The sequence below is a fragment of the Athene noctua genome, chromosome 4, assembly GCF_965140245.1.
Source record: "Athene noctua chromosome 4, bAthNoc1.hap1.1, whole genome shotgun sequence".
NCBI lineage: Eukaryota > Metazoa > Chordata > Aves > Strigiformes > Strigidae > Athene > Athene noctua.
In genome coordinates, this window is record NC_134040.1 from 3,392,347 (window position 1) to 3,416,531 (window position 24,185).

The 24,185-nt window shown below is 51.9% G+C and overlaps 2 protein-coding genes across 2 annotated transcripts; both read left to right on the forward strand.

Annotated features, from left to right (window-relative positions):
• Nucleotides 1-546: 546 nt before the first annotated feature.
• On the forward strand, nt 547-7,766 carry FASTKD5 (FAST kinase domains 5). The gene is made up of 2 exons (XM_074904271.1): nt 547-635; nt 5,024-7,766. The coding sequence occupies exon 2, from the start codon at nt 5,062-5,064 to the stop codon at nt 7,534-7,536; it is 2,475 nt and encodes an 824-aa protein (XP_074760372.1). The 5' UTR covers nt 547-635; nt 5,024-5,061; the 3' UTR covers nt 7,537-7,766.
• Nucleotides 549-21,526, forward strand: UBOX5 (U-box domain containing 5). Its single transcript, XM_074904272.1, has 5 exons — nt 549-635; nt 11,951-12,047; nt 13,941-15,123; nt 18,511-18,672; nt 20,631-21,526. Exons 2-5 carry the CDS (start codon nt 11,994-11,996, stop codon nt 20,840-20,842), a joined length of 1,611 nt encoding a protein of 536 aa, XP_074760373.1. The 5' UTR covers nt 549-635; nt 11,951-11,993; the 3' UTR covers nt 20,843-21,526.
• The last annotated feature ends 2,659 nt before the right edge of the window (nt 21,527-24,185 follow it).

Below are 24,185 nucleotides of genomic sequence, written 5' to 3' on the forward strand. Positions count from 1 at the left end.
TGAATATTCTTTTTTTTTTTTTTTAAATTGTATATAATAAGTGCATTTGTCTTTTGACATGCCCGTTAGGTGGAGTGATCCCCCGTGCATCCAGCGCTGCAATAAAGCACGCCCGCCTTCTAAAACTTCAAATTAAGTCTTTGGGGTTCTTTTGAGAATGAATTTACTGCAGCAAGCGGCACCGGGGGACCGGCCCCTGCAGACCGCGGCCCAGATCCCCGGCGCTGCCGTGAGCCTCATGGCCCTCCCCAGGCCACCCCGCCGGGGCTCGCAGCCACCGCGGCTCGGGGCGGTTCCCGGAGGGGCGGTGTCGAGCAGCCGAAGAACCCCCAAAGCCACCATCCTCCATGGCCGCGCACCGACATGGCGGCCCCGCTCTGGGCAGCCACGTGACGCCTCCCCCGGTATCACATGACCCCCGCTCCCGCATCACGTGGGGCCGCTGCGCGCCGCGCGCCGCTGGCGCCACCTGCCGGCCGGCCGCTCCGCTGCCGCGCGTGGCCCCGCTGGGTTGCCGTACGGCCGGAAGTGCGTCACCGTCAGGTGGGCGGAAGTCGGCGGGAGGCGACGGGGGCGGCCGGGCGGAGGGGCTGGCGGGCGGCAGGGCCAGAGCCGGCGGCGGGCGCCTAGCCCCGGTGAGTGCGAGCGGGCAGCGCGGGCCGCCACGTCCCTTTCCCTCTCCTCTGCCCCTTCCCCGCGGCCTCCCCTCGGCAGCGCCGCCCCCTCAGCGGGGCAGCGGCGGGGGCAGCGCAGGCGCATGCGCGGAGCCCCCCCCCCGCCCGTCGCCTTGCCCAGCGGCGGGGGCTTCGCTGCCCCGTGTGCGGGTATGTGTAGGTACCGCAGATGTGTAGGCACAGCCCAGGGGGGAAGGAGCGGGGCTCGGCCTTCTAGCTGTGCCCGCCGGGGGCCGGGCCAGGCAGCCGCGCCGCCACCGCTGGTGGTGTTGGCGGCCGAGCCCTTCGTCGTGCCTGCTGCCTTCTGGTGCCGGCGGGGGCTTGAAAGGGAGGGAAAAAAGCACAAACAAAGGAAAAAGTGACGGTTTTGCACTCTGACGTCATAATCCGTTGGGGGGGGGAAAAAACCCTCCTTTTTTTGTTATTTTTCTCTTCAGCCCAGGCACAGGTGCTGATTGTAGGCTCTTGGCCAAAACGAGCTGGTTTACCCCCCACCTTGATCGGATCTGAAGTGCCTCACACGTACCGAGGAGACGTCTTCTGCCCTTTTATTGTCCGTGGTGCTGGGTAGGGGGAAGCACAGGACGGGGCGGTGTGCTGCAGAACTGGGCGGTCTCCTAGCGTGGATCCTGTGAGGGTTTCCCAGTGCTGCTGAAAGTCCCTTTGAGTGTTTCAGAGGGACCAAAAGCAGGGACAGCGTTTCAGGGTGCACCCGTATCCCTTTTCACAGAGCTAATACTCTGAAGCGGGTGGCATCCCTCCAGGAATGTTGTTTTCCCTGGTGTTCAGCTAACGCTCAGCTGTGCAGTTGCGCTCTTGGCCAAGAGCTCAGCTCTAAGTGTGACACACAGACACATACACAAAGATGTTTCCATCCCAGAGGGCCTCTGTAAAGTGCATTTGCAGCTTGCAGGGCCCAGCTCCAAAACTCGCTTTCTGGCTGGCTTTTTGGAGTCCCTGGAAGTGAAATTTCTAGAGAGACTTGCCCAGAGGTGGGAAGGAGTTTGGCTGGGTACGAGCAAGAAGTGCAGTGGGAGGAGGAAGGCAGGCTGATTACTCAGGGTAACGGGAAGAGGGGGAAATCAAGGAGAGGAGTTAGAAGAGAAATGTTGGAAGAAACTTCAAAGATCACAAAGATTTAGGCTGGGGGTGTGTGAAAGTCTTGGGCGAAAGGCCACTTGGAGCCAGCCTGGTTTTTTCAGAGGTGCTTGAAGTATCTCGACCCATGCAGACCTTGCTCCCTTGCACGTGGTCTCTTTTTTTGATGGGTTTAGAGCAAGAGAGAAGTGTTCTCTTTATTGAATAGCTTCCCAAATGTGTCACAGCTTAACGCTAAACTACACGGATGGTATTCTTAGCAGCCTGCGACACTCGACTTCAGAGGTTTTGGTGTGCAAACGCTGCGACTTTGATTCCCTGTCTTTCAAGTGGGGCTGTTGTTGCCGAGAGGGGTGTTTCTGGTAACAGTGCTGCGTTTTGTAGGTATTCTCACCTTTCAAGAGCAAATAGAAGTGGTTTTAAATAAATGGCTGTCTCTCAGTAGTGCTTTCGTGTTTCTCAACAATAGAGAAATAGAAGACATGCAGAATAGAGTCAGACAAAAAAGTCTCTCGGAAAGCCTAGGCTGGATAAGCCTCCTCTTGTCCAAGATCATCTTTGCAGCTTGAACCAACCCCTGTAATTGTTCTCCAGGACAAGCTCTGTGAGGTACTAGAAGTGGAGACGATGTCAGAGGGGATGGGGTCTCCTCCCCCCAGCCAGGGTGCAGGTCTGAGCCTTGCCCACTTCACTGCTGCCAGTCTCCAGCCACATGAAGATGGCACCTGTCACTTGCGGCCAGTTCAGCTTGGATGTCCCAGCCAGTAGAGCCAGAAATGATGTTTTCATCAAACATTTCTTTGTACTAAACAGGAGGGCTTTGAAATCCAGCTCCTGCTTGTTGCTGCTGTTGGCTTTGTGAGGCCTGGGCTGTGCTGCAGCACCCCAGCTCTTGGCTGGGGTTTTACTGTCCAGGTTCTGAGGGGGCTTGTCCTTTCCCCAGCTCACAAGACAGCCAGAAGGGGGTAGAGTCTCTCCTCCCTGTTGTGATTTGACTTCTCACGCTGGAGGGGGCCAGTCATGGCCTTGCAGCTGCCTGTGGGGCAGGGAGTAGCACAGCCCTAAGGGTCAGCAGAGCCTGATCTGCACCAGCGGGCTGCCTCGTGATATGCTTTGAGATACAGATAAGGTGCCTGGCAAGCTTAGTGGCTACTGAGCATCTTACAGTATTTATCAGCCGTTTACTAGTCACCTTAAAAACACATTGGTCTTTCTTGTACCCTCCTCCTCCTGTGGCTGTCTCCAGAAATCTTAGTTTCAGTTTGCCTTCCCTATTTTTTGCCCCAGAGCCTCCCGTTCTCCACCCAGGTTGCTTTTTTCATCTCCAGTGCTGTGGTGGCTGAGAGGGTTACTGCTCTGGCAGCTTCTCCTCACCCACCAGCTGGCAGTTGGTGCCCCCAAGCTCTGCCCATGGAGCAGAGGATGTGAGATTTCCTCGGCTGCCTCAGTGCAAGTTGACACGGTCAGTCCCAGAGGGCTGAATGGAGCCGCTTGACTTTGCACTGGAGCAGATCGGGAGCACTCCCATGCCAACTCCGTGCTGAGATCCTGTCCTCGGACAGAAGCTGAGCCCTGACGAGACAGAGGTGAAGCTTCCTGGTGAGAGAGCAGCCTGCAGAGCCAGATCAGAGATGTCTTGCCTGCCTGTCTGCTGTTACTGCTTTTGCTGCTGGGCGAGAGTTCAGGGCGCACAAAAGACAGCCAAGGCTGCTGCAGGGAACCACCCCCGCAACAGGCAGCACCTCACATCTGGCACCAAGAGGGAGCAAAGACCATCACTTCGACTCTCCCTGCCCTCCCTCCCTTCCCATCTCCCCCTTCCTTGACCAGAGCTGATGTTCCACGTTGTGATGCAGGAATAGATTGTCTAATGAGTCATTGGAGATGGGGGGGGGGGGGGGGCGGTTTGTACTCAAAAAAAAAAAAAAGTCCAGCTTATATTCAGCCAGAGCTGCTTGTGATCTCCCGTCCCACTGCAGCCTCCTCAGATACCCCAGAGCCACAGTGTTCAGCCCACCTCTTCTTCCCCCGAGGTATCCGTTTTGCTGGTGCAAAACTGAGTTTCCCTGCGCCACCAGGACATCTTGATCTAGCCCTAACCAGGAAGCCACACCTATAAGCAGAGCTCAGAGGGATTCCCATAAAGGATTTATTTCCCCAGTGTGGGAAACACAAAAGCTAATGTGTATTGCAGTGTCTCTGCCAGGTTTTGACTTTCCTGATTGCTTGGCTCCCTGGGGTAGTGAGAGCACAAGGGATTTTAAATAAGTTGAAAAGGACTGGGCTAATGCATCTTTGGGGTTGGCTACACGTGGTGGGACAGGGGTGTGTTACACAGAGCGCTGACCTGGTGCTTTTTTTTTTTTAATCAGCATCTGAATCATTATAAACAGGCTCGTTTGGCAACTTGTGCGGGCTGGCAGCACGCAGCTGAACTCCTGACAAATTTCTCATTCTCACCCTCTGTGCTGTAGCTGGTTTAGGCAGGAGTTAGGGAGGCACCAGGCATTTTTAAGCATTCTGTACCCTAAAACTATGGGAAACGCTCCCAAGTCTGAAGTGTAAAGCTCTGTTCCCTCTGGTTCTCAGCTCGAGATGTAGTGTCTCATAATGATTTGTCTTGCTTCTCCCATACTCTTCCCCCACTTTGTTTTGGGGCCACATTTCTCCTTTCAACTAATCTTTATCTTCAGGTTATGGGCCAGCTTTCACTCTGTGGACTGGTTTTGTGGAGAGTTTGCTCACAGCCTCCACATACTGTTTCCAAGCACGAAGAGCAGTGCAACACCCTGGATATTTCAACAACTTCTCAGGTGGTGGTTGGTGTTTCAGATTATGATGACCAAAGTAGCAGAATGCTCTGTTTGAATATGTAAAAGTTCCCTGAAGCTGCAGTGCTACTGCAAAAACACATTTTCATTGTTTAGAATGAAAGAAAAGCAGTTTGTGTCTCTTAAAAATGAAAAAGAGATTAGTTTTTTTCTCAAGTCCCATAGTCCCTGCCAGATTAGGTAATGCCCAACTGCTGTGTAGCCCAACTTCAGGTGTGTCAGGTCACCTGGGTGCTTGTCTTGAACTGCTTTTGCATGAGGTGATGTTCCATAGCAGCTGCCGTCCAGCTTTGCAGGGAAGCAGCTGCCCTGGCTAGGGGAAACACTGGCATCGCCTCACATTCGGTAGTGTAAAGGATAAATTAAAAAGTGCTTCGTGTTAGGTGGAAGCCACTCATTCTTCGTCTGCCCTTTTTTCAGTACCTGGAAGCAATTCTGACCCCAGTAAATTGTGATCCATGGCTACAGTGCTAATATACCGAAGATTTCCAAGGCTGAGCAGGGTGACTCCATTTTCGACTACAGCCAAGTACAAGGCCAAGAGCGGAAGCAGCAAAAGTAAGCAGAAAAAGGAAGAGAACCCAGAAACAGCCAACACCAGAACCGAATCTGTGGCTACAATCCAGTTGCTGAATCCTCTGGACTACAGAGTATTGTATAATCCATCCGCCTATGCCAAAAGCAGAGGTGCCTCCCAGCAGCATGCTGCTAGGAGCAGTGGCCAGGCTCTCGGTGACACTTTCACCAGCCCTGGCACGGCACAGCTTCAACATATGTTCAGCACCGCCTCTCCTCAAGCTTTGCCACCCCTCGGAAATGCCCCACCAAAGCCCGAGTCCAAACCGCTCCTCGAGCCGACCACCTCGGCGAGTCTCTCTGGGGCACAAACCAAGGAGGAAGTGGAAAAGGAAAAAAGAGAGATGCATGACTCCAAGGAGGATCCTCGTGTGTTTCAGAAAGGGAGGCCTGAATACAGATCTCTCAGCTATGACAAGTCTGAGCCAGTAGAGACTCTTCCTTTAGAAGAAGGTGACTCGATTTTACGCAGCGTGGCCGACTGCAAGGGCAGCCATAGCCCAGGAACTATCGTGGATTATTTTCGCAAGCTGAGTCGTTTACCAGTGGAACAGCACATGGCGTTGGTGTCCGAGCCCAGGTTTAATACACTGTGTCGCTGTGCTGTCAGGAACCTTGGGTTGTTCAGCACTTCAGATCTCATCGATGTTTTAAAGGCTTGTGTCCGTTTGGTTCTTCCGCCCACCCACCCTCTGCTGAACGCATGTGAGAAAGAATTCTGCCGGCGGGTGTGGGACATGAACCTGGACCAGCTGCTGCTGGTGGCTGATTGCTGGCGCTGCCTGGAGCGTAGCGTGCCTTCCTACCTGAGCATTTTGTTCAGCTACGCCAACATGAACTGGAAAGACCTCACTTTGGCCCAGTTTGTTCAGCTCCTTTACATCATAGGGGAAGGCCGGAGGTCACCCGCGGACTTGACGCAGAAGATAGAGAGCATGATTTTGAAGTACTTGGACTCCTTCACCTTGGAGGAGGTGGGTGCTATCTGCTTGGGGCTCTTCAAGTCCCTCAGTGGTATCTCTGACCACGTCATGAGAAAAATAGCAGACAGAGTCTCCCTGCAGATAGAAGACATGAGCACTTATGCTTTGGTGAACGTGCTTAAAGTACTCCGTTACACTCGCATGGACCACTTACCCCTCTTAAAGGAACTTGTGAAGGTTATTCCCGCTCGGATTCCTGCGACGAACATCCAGGGCATCATGCACATCGCTCTTACCTTTTCATCCCTACACTACTTTGACGAAGGCATTATGGCTGCCATAGCCACGTCTTTGCCTTCTAGGGTGACTTACTGCCGAAGCAAAGATGCTGCCAAGTTCTTGTGGTCATTTGGATGCCTGGACTATGAACCTCCAAACGAGGAGGAGTTTTACTCCAGTCTAATAGAGCAGATGCATAGAAAACTCCATGAATTTGGAAAGTTTCCAGAGCATCTCCTTACTGGTTTGCTTGGCCTAGCATTTGTCAAACGCTTCCCAGAGGAGCTGATAGACTATGCTTTGAGGGATGAGTTTGTCCAGAAAACGAGGGATAGTAAATATGAGCTCAGAAAGGACCTGTTCACCCTTAGTAAGAGCGTTGAAATTGAATGCCCAAGCTACCAAGGCAGCCGCCTCCCACCTCTGCTTTCTCAAGAGATGACCGAGATGGTTCTGAATTTTGCAGAGCAAGAAATCTATGTCAGGCATGAAATTGTGGCAGCCACATCTCTTCTTGAGAGCATGTTAGGTGGCCCCGAGTATGTGAAGAACCACATGATCCTGCCTCACACGAGATCAAGTGATCTGGAGGTTCATTTGGCCATGGATGGACATCCCATCCCTTTCAACTTCAAAGATCCTGTTGGAGATAGGAAACTAAAAGACATTGGAGTTAGTCTAACGGATGACTTGCTGTCTCAGCTTATAAAAGGGAGATCTAGCAGCCACTCTCCCGTGGAAGTGGAAAATGAAGCCAGGCCTCGCAGGCAGAAGTGGAGGGATGAAGCACAAACACCACACGTGGGGGATCGTGCTGTGCTTTCAGGTGGAACTCTTATCACAGATGCCAGATTACAAGTTGAGCCTAAATCGGGGCACTGTCTTGAAACCCCCCTGTCTCTTACACTAAATCACCAGCCTCGGGAGGTGAAACTGGCTCTTCAGGTGTCCAACCGAAACCACTACTGCTACAGCTCCAAGCGCCTCTTGGGGCTGCACCGCTTGAAACGGCGGCAGCTGCAGCAGCTGGGCTACGTGGTGGTTGAGCTTCCCTTTTGGGAATGGTTTCCTCTGCTCAAACGCACACGTTTGGAGAAACTGAGCTACCTCCATTACAAAGTGTTTGACCCAGCGCTGCTTAGCAGGGCTGGCTAACCCGATGGAGTGCTTGCTCAGAGGCTGACACGGCCTCCCAGATCCATCTCTCTTTCTGGTTACTGGTGAAAATGGCCTCTGAGTGTTGGTTAAGTTGGTTGCTCTGTGTGCTCAGGCTGCCTTGCTGTATTAGCCAGTTCTGCTCTGCTGACAGCCGTGTGTCCCGTGCTCTCCTTTTGTACGTAGATCATCAAATGCTTCCATGACAAATAAAAACTACTGTCCTATTCCTTTTTCTCCGTGATTACTTCTTTCTCCACCCTAAATGAAAGTGGATGGATTTGGTGACTCCATGAGAGCAGAACCGTGATGTTTGGTAAGAGAATTGGAATGATTTTTAGTCATGAAGCTGACCTGGGTGCCAGGAACACATACACATATTTCCTTAGCGTTTCCATCACCACCGAGCTGGGGCTGGTGAGCATGCAGTCTGAGTTTCTCCTTTAGGAGCTGTGCATGAGCAGGCCAGAGTGTGAAAGCTGAGTGGTGAGATGGAAGCTGGGGCTGAGGATTGGGCTGCTCTGACTCTGAGACATTAATTTTGTGCCCAGCTCTCCACAGTGCCTGGCAGAGAGGATCTGACCCTGTTGATAATGTCTGCCGCCAAATAGGGCCGACAGATCCACCTCGAGGTGATTCCCCTGCCTGGGTGACGATGAGTCCTAACTAGGATCGGTTGTGCAGACTAGAATGCAAACTCTAGCTGTGCGGAGCATCTGCTCTGGAGGCTGCTGTTTTCACCCTCTGTCACTGGCTCACCGTGTTATTTTCTTGCTCAGGATGTGGTGCGGTGTCTGATTTCTGCACGTTTCTGCCATTCTGAGGACAGAGTTGCTGGCTTCTTGAGCTTTCCAGAGATGGTTCTTTCCAAGAGGAGAGACATTTTCCTGAGGTGCACAGAGCAGGCTCTACATCTGACCAGAGCTGAAGGGATTTTTTTCACAGGGAGCAGCAGAAACTCTCGTTCCCACTGCAGTGACAGGCAAGCTGTTACTATTTTGCAGTCCAGAGTTTCAAGGTGTACTGACGTGGAGGATGGGGAAGAGAGGTGGTAGTAGGCAGGTTGCTGTCCCAAGACACATACTGTATATTATCTCATTTTTGGCTGCCTGGTTTAAAATGTCTGGGCTGGTTTTTTTTCCTCTCCCTTAAATACTCAGCGTTATGAAGCCCTGTCTTTCGTTGTCGGCTGTGCATGTTCCTTATTGCAGCAGCTCTCTAGTCTTATGTAGGACACCAGGAAGGCACTTCGAGACTAACTCCAAAAAGCCTGGTTTGAAATTGCTTGTCCAAGACCAGAGAGGATCATGCTGGCATAGAGAAGTAGAGAGTACAGTCCTTCAGGTCTTCATTTCACCGCCTCAGTCGAAAGATCTTTGTTCACCTTGGGGAAGTCACGCACTCGAGAGACACACTTGTGTGACATCCTGATGGCACTTCATAGTCTGTGAGTCCTTTGTGATCTTAGTCATTTGTTTTGAAAAGTAATGACTTTAGTAATGCACTTTTACGGGTGTTACATTTTTAAAGTGTTCGTAAATTCAGAACCTCCTTCATGCCACAACCACGTGAGCTGTCGTTTGCACAGGAGACCTCCACACAAGTTTGGGGCATAACGACAGCAGTAGCCACGGGAAGCCACCATCTGCTGCCCTGTCCCGTTCTTTTTCCAGAGGTTTTTACAGTCTGGATTTCCCAAGCTCTTGCTTCAGACCAGGCTCATTGCTAGAAGAGTCTTGGGCTCACTGTCCCCATCTGATCCTGGTGGCTCCTCTGATCTTGTTCCTCTCGCCTGCTTTTGCCTGTCCCTGCTGATTCTTGTTCCCAGCCTGCATCTCTGGGCTCAGCCAGCCCCTTTACTTTCCTATCACTGTGTCCAGCCAGTTCTTGCTTTCCTTCTTTACACAGAAGCTTAGTCCTAATCTCATTCCAGTTTCTCATTTAATCCGTCCCTTCATCCCCACTGTCTGTCTTCAGAGTTGTGTTTTCATGGGAAGAGCAGAAAAACCACAGCCGTGGGTAAAAGCAACTCAGGGATCAAACTTTCACTGTGAAGCAAGTGTAGCAGAGCTTTTCAGAATAAAAGAGAGCAGTGACTTGGACATGCAGAATAATGCATTTTCCTAAGGAGAAGTTGAACCTGGAAAAATTAGCCAGAGTTGAAGTCTCTCAGGGTCACAAACAGGTAGAAAATCCTGTAAAATATACCTATGTATACATAGATAGCTCCTCGCGCCGCAGAACAAGGAGCAACTGAATTGAAAGCAAGTTTAGTGAGAGAATAAATTGTTTGTAATTAACCAGAGCTAATTGCCACAGACCATTAAAGGCATGGTAGGAAAGGATGATGGTTTAGGACACAACCTCACTAACCAGCTTTAAGCTTGGAAGAAGACGTGAGAATGCTCTGAGCTTGCACCCATCCATGATTTGCCTAACACAAGGCTGCACTAGGAAAGAGGAGGTGCGTGACTGCAAGATCCTTGGGAGAATTTGGCATCAGCTGTGGGCAGGATCTCAACAGAGAGCAGCTTGTGAGAAGTGAGTTCTTAAAGCAATGGGTCTGCAGTGATGCAGAGGTGAAGGTGCCTCTCCCCGTCATTCAGGGAAGGTCTCACCAAAACTTGCTGAATGCGAGTGCACCAGTCTGATCAGATCAGAACAGAGAAGTCTTCAGCCCAGGAAAGATGTGAGGAGAAATAGGACAGAGGGTGAACCTCGAGTCATTCCAAGAAAAGGGAGCGGAGAGTGTTGGTTTGCTGTTTTTCGTAGTGCCAGCTCTGAGGGTCAAGCTAATTTACCAGCCACAGATTCAAAATGGACCAAAAAGAGTAGTTTTGTCACACAGCCTGTAGTTAAATCACCTGTCTCACTCCCACAAGATGTGGGTGCCAAAAGTCAGACCAGTTTAAAAGCCTGTTTGAACAATCCCTCGCTGGCAGCCCTGTACTGGAAGCCTCTCAGGCTCAGAAAGCCAAGAAAGTAATATTGGAGGAGCATTGGTTTCTGCTTGCCCTGTTCCTGTGTTCCTTTTTGAGGAGCAGGAATTGCTCCTGATGCTGTCAGACCAAATATTGGGCTGGAAGGGGTGCTCATCTGGCCTGCTGCAGCTTTTCTTATGTACACCCCTGCTTGGGTCAAGCATTAACCTCGAAGCTCTGCTCTCTGCAAGGCTTGGTTTCTGTTTTGTTGATTTTTATATGTGGGCTTTGTACCTCAGGTACTGCATTTCTCATTTCAGACTGTTGCTCAGAGCAGCCTGCACCCGCAGGCTTAGCAGGCAGGCGAGGTGAGCTTGTTAACACTCTGCATTTCGGTGGTGCGTGGCCCCACAATTCCCATTTCATTTCGGCTGAACCAACTGTTTCAGTTGAAAAATCGTTAAAGGGCTGCTGGTTCTTTAAGAAAGCAGCAGGCTCCTAATTTGCGAGATTGCCCAAAGCAATGACATATTAAAACGAAGGTTAAGGTAAGGTTAAAACTCTTACCTCGCAGATAATTTCATTCTTAAAAGGGATCTGATATAACCAATTCGAATTGCCTTTTTTTTCAGTGGAAAAGAAGGGGTGTTCACTTGAGTTGCTTTAATGAACATTGTCAGAACACTCAGCAGACACAGATAATCTTCCTCGGAGCTATTCAATGCCCTCTGCTCCCTTGGAGCTATTAAATACTGATTATTAATATTTGCGTTCAATCTCATCTTACATCTGAGGCTCCCAAAGCCCTCAAGAAACGTTTCTCTTGGCGGCAGCGGCGTGTTAGTGCTGACTGGTGTTACCCTTGTCCCGAGAGGCCCCGTCCGAGCTTGTCGTGTTGGGTGTTGTCCAAGAGCACAGGCAGGTCCTGTCTCAAACTGCTGAAGGCAGCAGATAGACGTGGCATCGGTGGGGGGTGGAAACCAGGCACGGAGATAAACCAGGCAGTTCAAGGCCACACGGCGGGGATGGACCCCGGCTCTCTCTGGCCAGCTGCGGTGCCGAGTGCCCCGGTCAGATCACGGAGCAGCCCGTGTGCTCCAGGGCTGACTGAGGCCACTGGGAGCTCACACCAGTTCCTCTGACAACCTCATGGCATAGTTGATGCTTTACCATATCTACAAAACCTCCCACATCTTTGATAATCTTTCGGATCTGATTGCTAGTCTATCCGTAGGTAAGACATTCTTAAGTTAAAATAAACAATTTCTCTTTGATGTTTCTCCAGGGGTTCACTAATTAATATTAATACCATTTTTTTTCTTGATCCCATCCCTCCACCAGTCATATTGGCTTCACCTCCTGGACTCCGCTCTGAGCTGCGTTTTAGGAACTACCGAGCTTGTAATTCATACAGGCTCCGAAACACGAAAACCTTTCACTGTTCACTCGCATTAACTTTATTTTCCTTTTTTTTTTTTTTTTTTTTCCACAAGCTGAATCTGATGCTCAGAAAGTGAGCTTTCTCCAACTGCCAAGATGGTAATAAACGTCTGTCTCCCACACTTCAAGCCAAGAATTCACTGCAACAAGGTAAAGTAATGATGGAAAGGTGGGTTTAGGGAGATGGAAGGGTGGAGGGGTTAGGTGAAAGTACCGTGCTGGACTGGCTGGGGCTGGGAAGGGCTTGTTCGCTGCTCATCTGTGATAATTAGCAGTGTTTCTGGAAGACTGATTTTTGGCTGGCCATGCCAGGCTTTCCAGAGATAACAAAGCAAAGGCAATTCGCAGCAAACTCCTGTCATTTTGTGTGGTCTGGCTGGTTCAGAGAGGGATTTTAACATGGGAGGCTCTGTATGTCCGCTGGCAGCAAAAGCATTAAAGACAGATGCAGGTAAAGTGTAGGCTCTTCAGTCTGCAGAACTGAGCATTTTTGTCAATTCAAATCCTTTTCCAGCGATGTGGGAGGGTTGTGATTTGGGTGGTTTTGCTCACAGCTTTCTCTTCCAAGCTCATCAGTTTCCTGTCATTCCCAGCAAGGAGATTCTGTGAGCTAATGTGGGGAATCTGTCCTCCTGGACCCCCTTCCCCTTTTGTGCTTTGGTCTTGAGAGAGTCCCTGATGTGTGACCACTAAGAGAATCCGTGTCTGGGTGCTTGGGATCTGCAGCTCACTTGAAGATAAAGTGGAGCTGAAGGCCAAGTACTTTGAAAAATCGGTATTGAGAGATTTCCCAGAAGTTACCCTTCAAAATCTGCTTTGTCCTGTCTATGCTTTGGCCAGTGTCTGCCAGGTAGTGTTAGAACGCCGCATAACCTCGTGTGACTGCTCTGATGTGGCACACACTAATGCTTGGAGGGAGGAAGCCCTAATTTTGCAAGATCTAATAACAGGACAGTGTTATGTGCTTACGGGTGTGTGTGCTTTGACTTGAGATACCTTTTTCTCTCCAATATTACAGCTTTCCCTTTGCCCAATAGAATACACAGTTCCTGCCAATGTTTGCTGAAATTACAAGCACTCATGTTTTTCACTCAGCATCATCAGAATCTCTTAGAAACGAATTCAGTTTTAATTCAAAGCCATTTTTTAATTGCAAGTCTCCCCACTGACTCACACCCCAAAATCCAAGACAACCTTGGATTTTTAAGCTGTAAAAAGAGCAGTAGAGGTGTGACCATCCATCTGTGTGGTGTGTTGAGAGAGCCAGCCCTGCAACTGAGGTTTGGTGTGACCGTTGGGATCAGGAGGGTGTGGAGTGACTAGATTAAGTAGGTGGAATAACTAGATATTCTTTGCTGTTATTTGTTCCTTTAGCATGCGCTGCAGGCTTTCTAAGCCTCAGTGCTTCCAGGAGAAGGAATGGGTAGAGCCAGTCTGCCCAGGAGCAGACCGGAGGGTGGGACTGCATCTGCTGGGAGACATGGGATGGGGCCCAGCCTAGTTAGGCGCATCTCCCGCAGGGATGGGTAGGGTTGATCCCAGAGCAGGACAAGGCAGTCAGCTAACTGAGCTCCAGATTTCTCTGGGAGCCTGTAGCTGCGTGATTCCGTGTACGTTTCCACATGGCAGGATAAGCTGATGATGTTTCACCGCTGCTGAAGGAGCGGAGACTCCCATCTCCTCCCAGGCACACATGCTCTGCTCCCAGCTACGCTCTCCTACTTGATTTAGTTTGCTGATCCAGCCAAAACCACAAACCATCCGTAATTTTTCATTTTTTTAGCAGTTAAATCAGCTCTGGAAATGGCTGACCAGGTAACAGAGGGGGCAGAGAAGAGCGGGTGGGACTGCATGGCTGGAGGAGGGGGGAGTGGGTCTGTTCTGCCCAGCAGCAGGGATCTCCTGGGTTGTCTCAGCTGCACATGAAACCATGGTCTTGGTTCCTAGTTGTTGTCATCTTGTGAATCTGCGTAAGTGCTTGTGAAATTAGTTTCCTTTTATCTTCTTGCTTCAAATTAAATCCCGTTTTCTCCTGAAACACAGATTTCTGCTGATGGTTACGAAGTGGAGAATCTGATCTCTGAAGACCTTGCCAGGAGAAATCGTGGTTTCCGCAGCGAATACTTCATCAAACCTCCAGTCCACGTCACAATCTCTTTTCCCTTCAACATTGAGATTTGCAGGATTAATATTGACATCTCATCCGGGGGATACCAAACCTTCTCCGGGCTCGAAGTTCACACCTCTACCTCATGCAATAAAACCTCTTGGCAGAGCCCTGAGGGTCAGTTCTCAGGTCTGGCCGGTCAGCCTGTGTCAGACAAAGACACTTTCACACTGGTGGGCAAAGCTGTCTTAAAAAATCAAAGCAAAGTGACGTTTGGCCACAGAGGCTTCAAGCCAAGGCCTCCCTTCCATCAGATGGAAAATGTCTTCTCCTACCCTGGCTCTGCATCTCAAGACCTCTGGAACAAAGGGCCCGCCTCGCTGAGCAACGTGTCGCACTTAAAAATCTGCATCACCCACGTGGCCGGAGGTGGCCTGCCTTGTATTAAGAGGCTGGAGGTGTGGGGACAACCTGCCAAATCGTGCCCACAGGAGGTGATCGAGGGTGTCTTTCAGGTGGCCTCCCAGTTCTTCGCCCAGGATGTGGGCAACCTCAAGCCAGAGCTTTGGACGCCGATGGAGAGCGACTGCGTGCCCTTCAGTGCTAACGACAGCGAGCAGCAGACCCTCCGCAAGCTGGTGGATGTTGTCCAAGACATCCCTGAAGAATTCCTAGACCCCATCACTCTGGAGATCATGACCTTCCCCATGCTCCTGCCCTCTGGGAAGGTGATTGACCAGACCACCTTGGAAAAATGCAACCGGAGTGAGGCGTCTTGGGGCAGGGTACCCAGTGATCCTTTCACTGGGGTGGCCTTCAGCCAGCACTCGCAGCCCCTACCTCACCCTACCCTCAAGGCCAGGATAGACCACTTCCTCTTACAGCACAGCATCCCTGGCACCAACCTGCTCGGGAGGGCTCATGCCTCAGAAATGCTCGTACCTTCTTCCATAACAATGTCTTCTCTGAAAAGGAAAATGGACTGTATGGATCAGAGCTCTGTGCAGCCACCTTATTTTTCTTCTACAAACTTACTTGTCACATCTACCTCAGAGAACAGTGCTAAAAAAATGAAAACTGACAATGACTCGCATTTGATCCAAATGGACTGTTCGACAGGTATCATGGCTCCCTAAGTCACTTGTGTTTCTTAAGTGTCTTGACAGCCCAGGGCCAGGTTTTCAAGCCAGGAGGCTCCAGTACAGATTCCCATGCTGCCTCTAGAAAGCTTTAAGGCCATTGTGTTTTGCTGTTGCTAGATGCCATGCAAGTCAGGTCATCGTCTTGGTCAGCTCCTCTCTCTTCAGCACAACCTGCCATCTCCGGATGGGCTTTGTCCCCATTTTGTTTCATTTTTTCCTCATCTCTAGGCTCATGGTTCTCATCGTGCAACCTGTGCAGACTGTTTCACAACCCTCTTGTTTGCTCAGGTTGCTGTGTTTCCCTTTTAGTTTGCATTTCCTTTCTCCTCCTTGCTTTCAAGCCACTGCCCCTGTGGAGATAATATTTTTCTCGCAGTGTGCTGGTTTGAAGTTTCTTTATCATGTGTGATTTATCATCCTATCCATCCAGTATGTCCTTGCATCAGTGAGAAAATATGCAACAAGAGGAAAAAGAAAAAGTCTGGTGATGCAGTGAGGATGGCCTGGGGAGTCCTGGCTGGTGTGGATCTTCTCAGAAGGAGTGAGATGGGGAGGAAAGCAGGAACAGGGCACTAATCCTGCTCATGGATTTCCCTGGCCAGGCACTGCCAGCCTGGGCTCTTGGTACAGCTGGTTCCCTGCACGCTCAGCGTTGCTGCGCAGGTTGTGTCCCCGGGACACACTGGCTCTTTACCCTCTCATGGGGCTGCTCTTGCTGTGGCTGAGGCTGAGCTTGGGGAGCGTGTTGCTGCGTGACCTCTGGGTGACACTCATCTGGAACAAACGGCAGCAAGGGAATTGCAGGCAGTGCTGCCTTCAGAGCAGGGAGGAGAAGATAGCACAGGCTGCGAGAGACTCGCACAGGGTTTGCGGTTACGGCAGGAAACCGAGTAGAGACGTTACATAAGGGATGTGACTTGTGTCTACATGGGAAAGGAATGGGCACTGGTTTCCTTTTAGCCTTGCGTTTCTCTGTGATCTCATAACAGTGCTACTGCACATGGGCTCCAGCAGGCAGAAAAACAGTCCAGACCTGCAACCCTGAGATAAGTTTTTGGTTCAGTGTTGGGCCCCTCACCCCAAAAAGGCCATTGAATGACTCGAGCGTGGCCAGAGAAGGGCAACGGAGCTGGGGCAGGGTCTGGAGCACAGGTCTGCTGGGGAGCGGCTGGGGGAACTGGGGGGGTTCAGTCTGGAGCAGAGGAGGCTGAGGGGAGACCTCCTGGCCCTCTGCAACTCCCTGCCAGGAGGGGGCAGAGAGGGGGGATGAGTCTCTGGAGCCAAGGCGCCAGCGCCAGGCCCCGAGGGAATGGCCTCAAGCTGCCCAGGGCAGGGTCAGGCTGGCTCTGAGGAAGGATTTCTGTGCAGAAGGGGCTGTTGGGCGTTGGAATGGGCTGCCCAGGGCAGGGGGGAGTCCCCGGGATCCCTGGAGGGGTTGAAGAGTCGGGCTGAGCCAGCGCTGAGGGATCTGGGGGAGTTGGGAACGGTCAGGGGGAGGGTCGTGGTTGGGCTGGAGGAGCTGCAAGGGTTTTTCCAACCTGGATGATGATTCTGTGAAATTCCCTGAAAAGCTGAATGCTTTTCCCCCACCTCGGTCCCCAGCTGTGCCACAGCTCCTGTCCGGGCAGCGCAGACAGACCTTGGGATGCACCGAGCGCCAGGAGCAGGAGGGTGGGATATTCTGTAGGTCCAGCAGCATTCATGTGCTGGGGTGGGCAGGAGTGGTGAGGAGACGTCGGTCTTTAGAAAGCAAAGGTGATCTGTGTTTAAATACCAAGGAGATTCACACCTCCCTCCCCAAAACGCTTGCTCTTTGTGGTTTGTTCTCTAATGACTAGTCCCTTCAGCCTCCAGTCCGTGGAGAAGAGCGTGGCTCGCAGGCTCCTCGTGCCTCTTTTGCCCAAATCTGCATGTATTTTGCCATGATTGCTTTCTCCCTTGTTGGCACAGGAATTCCTGAAACGCATCGGAGTTGCTGGCAGCGCAGCCGTTCTGTGGATATAACTGTAGTGCACACAGCAACACTTATATCTTCGCTTGGGTATCATTAAACTGAGTTGCTGCTTTAGGTAATAATCCCACTGGAGGAGGAAGGTAAATTTAAGCTGGGAACTGGGAAAGAGACGTCTTTAGCAATCTTTATTTAGATTTAGATGAGCTTGAAGAGAGCAGCCGTGTGTGAGGCTGTTGCAAACAGCCTGGTTTGAGTAGGACGGTATAAATACACGGCGCGTGGGTATCTTCTAGCCACCTAAGGGCTCTCTAGGCAGGTAAGTCGAGTTTTCTTGTGTCTGTAACGTGTGAAAAGGTGGCCCACAGCTTCTGACTGCTGCTAACGCCTGCTGGTACCTGTCACTCCCTTCACCTTTCTCCCAAAATTGCCCAAAAATAATTGAGCTTAGGTGGTTGTTTGATTTTAAACAAATTCTTTAAAGACTTAACTGAAAATAATTGCTGTTTGGTGGTACTGGAAAGAGGAGGAAGAAGTCAGACTGCACATTTCCACTCTGGTCTCTCAGTCTAGAGCTCATTCCATGTTTTAGGAGGACTCATTAGTAAGTTTTATTGCGGAAGCGTGTAACAGCTCCCGCTGGGGATGTGCCCCCGCCCCCCCCGGAGCAGGGACTGCCCTGCAGGGTCCTGGAGCTCCTTGGGGAGCCGTGTCCATACGTAAATAAAAGCACAGTGTTCGGCCCGGGGGGCTCATGCTTGAGTATTTCATCAGCTTTGATTGCTGTAGCAAATGTGCAGCACTAATTCAAAGGTCTTCCTCTGGGAGATGGATTTAACAGAATTAGTGATGCAGACAACATTCTCTTAATGCATAGTCTTAATTAACGCCTTCGGTATCACACGGGACAAAATGCTGCAGGGAGGGGTCCTACCCTGTGCCTTTGGCTTCATCCCTTGACTCAGAACTGGGACACAGGGGGAAAAAAGTCCCCAGATTTTCTTAGGGGCTTAAATGTTCCCAGTTACGTGCACAACACAAGCTTGGGAGCACTGGGCTGGGACTCTGAGTGGAGTGGGCTGAGGGAGAGAAGAGGATTTTCTGGATTATTTGGCATTTTGCCCTTTTTCAAACCTGCAGATACAAGCCAGCACCTGAATGTTCATTGGCACTGGGGCATGACGTGCACATCTGACAGTAATCCCTAGGACTTTTCATCTTTAGGACCCAAAGGAGATGAGGCACTGCACCCCCATCTCCTGGCACCTCAGTGGGGAAAAAGAGACCTGTCAAGGGGACAAAACCCCCCTAAAATCCCGAATGTTGTCCTAAAGGTTCAGAGGCAAAGCAGCATTTCTGTTGGGTATTGTTTTTCCTGTCGTCCTCTTCTCGAGCTTGTGCTTTTCTTTGCAGATCCGGTCTCTCACGAACAAAAACTGTCGGAGAGTTTGGACACTGCCTTGAACTCGGCGCTCAGCTCGATGCCCTCGTTTACGGCCAAGCTGATGAAAAGCCAGCAGCAGGCACAGAGCGAGGGAGGCTGCAGCAGTTCCTGGAGCGTGGGCACCCTCCTTGGTAAGCCACGAGCACCTGTGGTTCAGCACTGGGAGCGAGAGAGGAGAGGAGAGGAGAACTGGGACTGGGTTAACAGAGAGGGTTACGCTGTGGCGCAGCATCTTTCTATGCCTCTTCAGACCCCAGAATATTATATATTCAATATAAAAATATTATATTGTCTCCCAGCAAGCTTTACTTAGCAATCCTGAACTGCTTTTTTATCTCAGCAGTTTTAATGGTTTATTCTCTCAGTGAGGCAGGTTAGACCTTGCTGACCCCGAGAAAGTGGGGTGTGTTGTCCACGCACAGTCAGAGCAGGCTTGAGCATGATCCTGTGATTTGCCAGCGTTGGCTGTCGCTTGTCTGCGCTGCCCAAGGACCGTCCTGGATGGGTTGTGCTGGGACACGGGGCTCAGCCCAGCCTGCACCAGGTTAGCTCACTCATAGCTCACCCTGCATCGAGGCTTTGGCTGTTGCCAGAGCTCTGAAATTTGGACTCAGTGGCTTAAATGTTGCCCATTGGCTGCACAGGAGTTGCCACATGGATGGGGAATGAGTCTAGTGTGGAGATGCAGCTGGAGAGGTGTAAATCGGGCAAATACCACGTCGCATGCTGACCCTTAACAGGAACAGGTATCGGTGGCAGTGACAGGCCGAGCAGCCATGTGTGTGCCCAGAATCCCATCAGGTTTGAATATATATATAGGCCAAGCTGTTGGGTCCTTGCAGTTTTCATCTCACCTGATGCTAATCCAGCTGCATCCACATTCCCAAAATTATTTCTTTGGGGTGCAACAAAGCATTGAACCATCATATATCCCTCCTCAGGCTGATGCCCAAAGTGCTGGCCTGCTCCTCTTCTTTCCCTGTGTTCAGTTTTGGGCCCCTCACCCCAAAAAGGCCATTGAATGACTCGAGCGTGGCCAGAGAAGGGCAACGGAGCTGGGGCAGGGTCTGGAGCACAGGTCTGCTGGGGAGCGGCTGGGGGAACTGGGGGGGTTCAGTCTGGAGAAGAGGAGGCTGAGGGGAGACCTCCTGGCCCTCTGCAACTCCCTGCCAGGAGGGGGCAGAGAGGGGGGATGAGTCTCTGGAGCCAAGGCGCCAGCGCCAGGCCCCGAGGGAATGGCCTCAAGCTGCCCAGGGCAGGGTCAGGCTGGCTCTGAGGAAGGATTTCTGTGCAGAAGGGGCTGTTGGGCGTTGGAATGGGCTGCCCAGGGCAGGGGGGAGTCCCCGGGATCCCTGGAGGGGTTGAAGAGTCGGGCTGAGCCAGCGCTGAGGGATCTGGGGGAGTTGGGAACGGTCAGGGGGAGGGTCATGGTTGGGCTGGAGGAGCTGCAAGGGCTTTTCCAGCCGAGAGGATTCTGGGATTCCCCTGAGCGAGAATCTGCCCGCTCGTGGCAGAGAAGAGGGTTCAGAGGGACCAAGTGACCCTGAGAACAGGCTGGGGCTGTGCAGTTCCTGGTGTCTCTCTCTATCTCTCACTCAGAATAGCTTTTGCTGTTGCACAGAGACATTAAGCTATTAAGCTTTTTCCTGTCACCTTTAAAATTGCTGCTGTTTAAGAGTTGACTGAGTAGCCCCTGATAGATAGTGTGTGACAGGAATGCGAAATGATACCTAAAGCATTTCGCTCGGGAATCGGTGGTTTTAATCCGAGTGCTGGAAAAGCGGAAGGGAGGCTGATTTAATCTCGGCAAAAGTGAAAAGCCCTTTACAGTCATCTGTCCTCAATTAAAAGCCTGATGGTGCAAACGCTGACGTGATCCAGCCCGCTCTGAGCACAGCCTGCCCCAGAAGCCGGGCCCTTCCCTTTCTTTATGGTAGGGACAGAGAAAAGGGGCCGCGGGCCTGAGCCACGAGCACCGTACACCCGCAAAAAACGGGGCCCTTGGCTCGTAGGATCGGGCACGTGAGGGGTGGCACAGCCTGGCCTTGTCCCCCCCGCCCCCGAGCCGCTTCTCCTGTCGCCTTTGCAGAGCACGGCAGGAGCAGCCAGACCCAAGGATGCGCTTCCTGCGGGAAAACCTTCTCTTCTTACTTCAAAACGGAGCCCGTTTACCAGCTTCCCTGCGGCCACCTGGTGTGTCGCCCGTGCTTGGCCGAGAAGCAGAAGTCCCTGTCGTCGATACCGTGCGGGAGTTGTAAAAGGTCGGCAGCCACCCAGGACGTCAGGAGGGTGCACTTCTGAGGCAGCGCCTGCCGCCGCCTCGCCGCGAGGACGAGAACAAGGGGCTGCTGCTGTTCCCTGGGTCCGCCTCGATCCGTAGGAGGACGAAGGCCTCCGGAGAGCTTGCCAAGAGGAGCGCCCGCGATGGCGGAGAGGACTTGGGTCTTCTTGTGCTTACAGAGTAGTGGGGGGTGGGGGGTTAGAGCATCGCGCCAGAGCAAAGCGATCTGAGGATAATAAAAGCCATAGCTTCTTTAACAAGGAATATGTATTTATACAGAACTGATTTCCACCTGTCGCACCCGCCCTCTTACCACCATCCCAGTGGCTCAGTGGTTTAGCATAGGTGCCTTTTGGACTGTGAGTTTAGCTTCCCCGTGAGTTAAAACCATTTATACATATTTGACGAGCAGCCGTTCGGTCGTGGACCAGGCGAAAATCCTTGTGATTGACAACATGCAAGCTACCTGACCTCTCCCCTTCCCCGCCTCACTGCCCTCCTCCCTGCGGGAGCACGTCCTTCACCCTGGAGTCCAGCAAGTCACGAAGAGAGGCCGTGGTTAATGCGTGAGTAACCGGCAGCGATCTCATCCTGCTCGTACGAACTCGTGTAGAAAAGCCATCGCATTACACCAAACGTCACTCTCGGTTGATGTCGTGTGACTGGACCAGCTCCCGTCTGGCTGATAGACATTTAAGCCTTAATAAAATGATGTTTAAAGTCAGGGTTCTCTTTCTGACTCGTAATTGGTCTCATTGTGTGTCTTAATGATTCCGTGGAGTGAATCTCTTTGCAGAATACTGAATAAACGGGCTGGAAAAAGCTTAAGTTGACACAAAGGACCGGCAGACTCGTGGGTTTCAGAGGCGTTATCGCAGCGGCTGGGTGGAATTCTGTGAGTCTGTGATTCTGTGACCGTCACAGGGTTGAGACTCAGATCCCTAAACCCGAGGAGGTCTGGTCTTCAAAGAGCTGTTCAGGAAAAAACCAGGAGGAAAATCACTCGGATACATTCTGTCTCCAGCGTGTGGATGTGCGGAGGGTGAGGTGACAGCAGAGGGTTTTGTCACCTGTATAACCCCCCGCTGTTGCCTCTTAATTGGTAATTTCCCTCCTCGGAGCAGACGTTACTCGCTGATGTTCTGTGCCAGTTTCTCTGGGGTAACGAGCCTCCAGCTGACTCAACTCACCTTTGCGTGTAATGCCTTTATTCTCTCTTAAAATGCACCTACTTGCTGAGCAACCCATAATGTTCGTGGCTTTCTGGTCACGGGAAATAGTCTCATCAAGCAACTGAAACGCAGCTGTGTGTTGGCACCAAACTTACCTTGCTCTTTGTCTGCGTCAGTGGGAGTTGATAATCCATCTCCATTTGTAGCAAGAAAAGGAAGTCCCCCATCTTTAAGTAATAAACTGTTAGAAAATAGGCAAAAGAAAAATGCTTAAAAATTCCCCCGGTTCAGAAGCAGCAAAAATCCTCTGCATCCTGCGGTGTCGTGGTGTTTGCAGTGAAGCATCCCGATGTGATTCAGCTCTCACACCTCCTCCGCCCCAGATCTCCGGGCAGCCATCGCTGCCGCAGGAGCTCCCCATCCCCGCAGACGGCTCCTTCTTCCCTGGCGCTAACGCAGCCCCGTCGCCTCCAGCCCAAAGCTGCTCCTTGCCCAAAAGTTTCTCGTGATAATCCTGCGGGTGGGCGGCGGTGCAGGCTGGGAGCCATCTCGCTGGGGCTGAAGGCGAGTTCTCTCTCGAGGAACCTGAGGGCTCATCTCCACCTTGTATCAGGTTTCTCGTCCCAATTTCTCCTCCTCCTCGACCCTGGAGGACCCTTTGGAGGCAAGTTTCAACTCGTGTCTCCCCTTTTGCTGCTGGAGGGCGGGCGAAGGGGTGAGTGTCCCTCTGCGCCCACCTCTCATTGCTCGGGGAAGGACCCAGCGGGGTGTGAGTCCTCCTGAGTGCTCCCCTGGCAAACGAGTGGGGCACTGACCGCCCCCCCGTGGGCAGCAGAGCCCCCCTCTGCACCACAAAAAGACCGGCTTGGTGGGGGGGTGACACGCAGCCAGGACTTCCCGTGGGGTTTTCTGCCAGGACCCACAGCAGTTCCCCTTAAGCTCCCACGCAGAATGGGCAGATGCCACCAGCAAATTCACTGCCCGACACCGAGCCCGTCTTCTCTTTGGGAGGTGGGAAACAGCCTTTGATTGAAGGCCAGAGCAATTTTCCTCTAACACTCTCCTTCAGGCACTTTTAGGAGGATAAATCCATCCCTTGTTGGTCAGTGACCTCGCGACGTGACTGCATCCCAGCAGGATGGATTTGGACACCCGAGTGATAAAAGCAGCGCCCCAGCCAATCTGTACATCGGCCACGTTTCCTTTAAACGAGCACCAAAGTTATTTTCCATCACGTCATGGAAGCAGAGGAGCATCTTTAGCCGTGACACGAAGGAAGAAGGTGCTGTGCTCAGCCAGGAGGTGCAAGATCCCCCCCCTTCCCACCAGCCTCCAGCCATTAACCCCCCATCAGCCACCAGTTCACAGTGAGTGGGTGAAACGCTTGTGACAGGCTGGTGTCCGCTAAATGCCACCAAGACAGGCCCATTTGTGGAGCATTAGTTCACCCAGACAGGAGGAGGGAGCATTCCTTTGCCAGCCTGACCTGCTTTATATCCCCGGTACGTGAGCAATGTGTTTAAGAAGTTTCTCCTTCACTGCTGCATCCCCCTCCAGCCACGGCAAAGGCAGAAACCCACACAAATCGGTGAAAAATCTTCCAGTTTTCCACACAGTACACAACGGCCTCTAATTTTTTTCTGATTAAAATTTGTCACTCTGTGGGCAGCGGTGGAGCCCCACAACCTCCATCCTTTCTCCTGCCTCTGGGGGGGCTCCAAAACCTCAGTGGAGGCTTCAAACTTAACGAAGCTCCTGCTGTTAATGAAGCATGGCGGGGGGACACGATATACTTGTGGTTTGCCCTGATGGTGTGCGAGGGTGTGATCACTCGAAGATTGGGAAAATCATCTTCAGTTCTACGCAGCGAAGATGCTTTAAAGCTGCGTGTGTGGCCGGAGGGTGTTTTAGGTGTGAAACAGCCCAGAAGCACGGCAGGTCGCTGCCAGCCACCCCCTTTTCCCATCACCCAGGTTATTCCCCAATGTGAGAAGTGATTGGGAAGGGCACGAGTGGCCAAGTTCTGCAGTTGAGCCTCTCTGGCAGCCCCCAGCCCCTTCGGTGATGTCTAGGAAGAGCTGGGGCTGTATTTTGGCTGCGCGGGAGGCCTGGATATGAGGCTGCTGCCCACTCCCCACCCCGTGGCAGGCCTTTGGGGCTTTCCTCCGCGAGCCGAGGCGAGCTGGGTTAT

What these genes read in the sequence shown, in the direction of transcription:
- FASTKD5 (XM_074904271.1), top strand. Translation starts at nt 5,062, where the DNA reads ATGGCTACAGTGCTAATATACCGAAGATTTCCAAGGCTGAGCAGGGTG.
- UBOX5 (XM_074904272.1), top strand. Translation starts at nt 11,994, where the DNA reads ATGGTAATAAACGTCTGTCTCCCACACTTCAAGCCAAGAATTCACTGC. An exon ending in CAAGAATTCACTGCAACAAG is followed by an intron (nt 12,048 to 13,940) that starts GTAAAGTAATGA and finishes CCTGAAACACAG; the next exon opens with ATTTCTGCTGATGGTTACGA. An exon ending in CCAAATGGACTGTTCGACAG is followed by an intron (nt 15,124 to 18,510) that starts GTATCATGGCTC and finishes TTTTCTTTGCAG; the next exon opens with ATCCGGTCTCTCACGAACAA.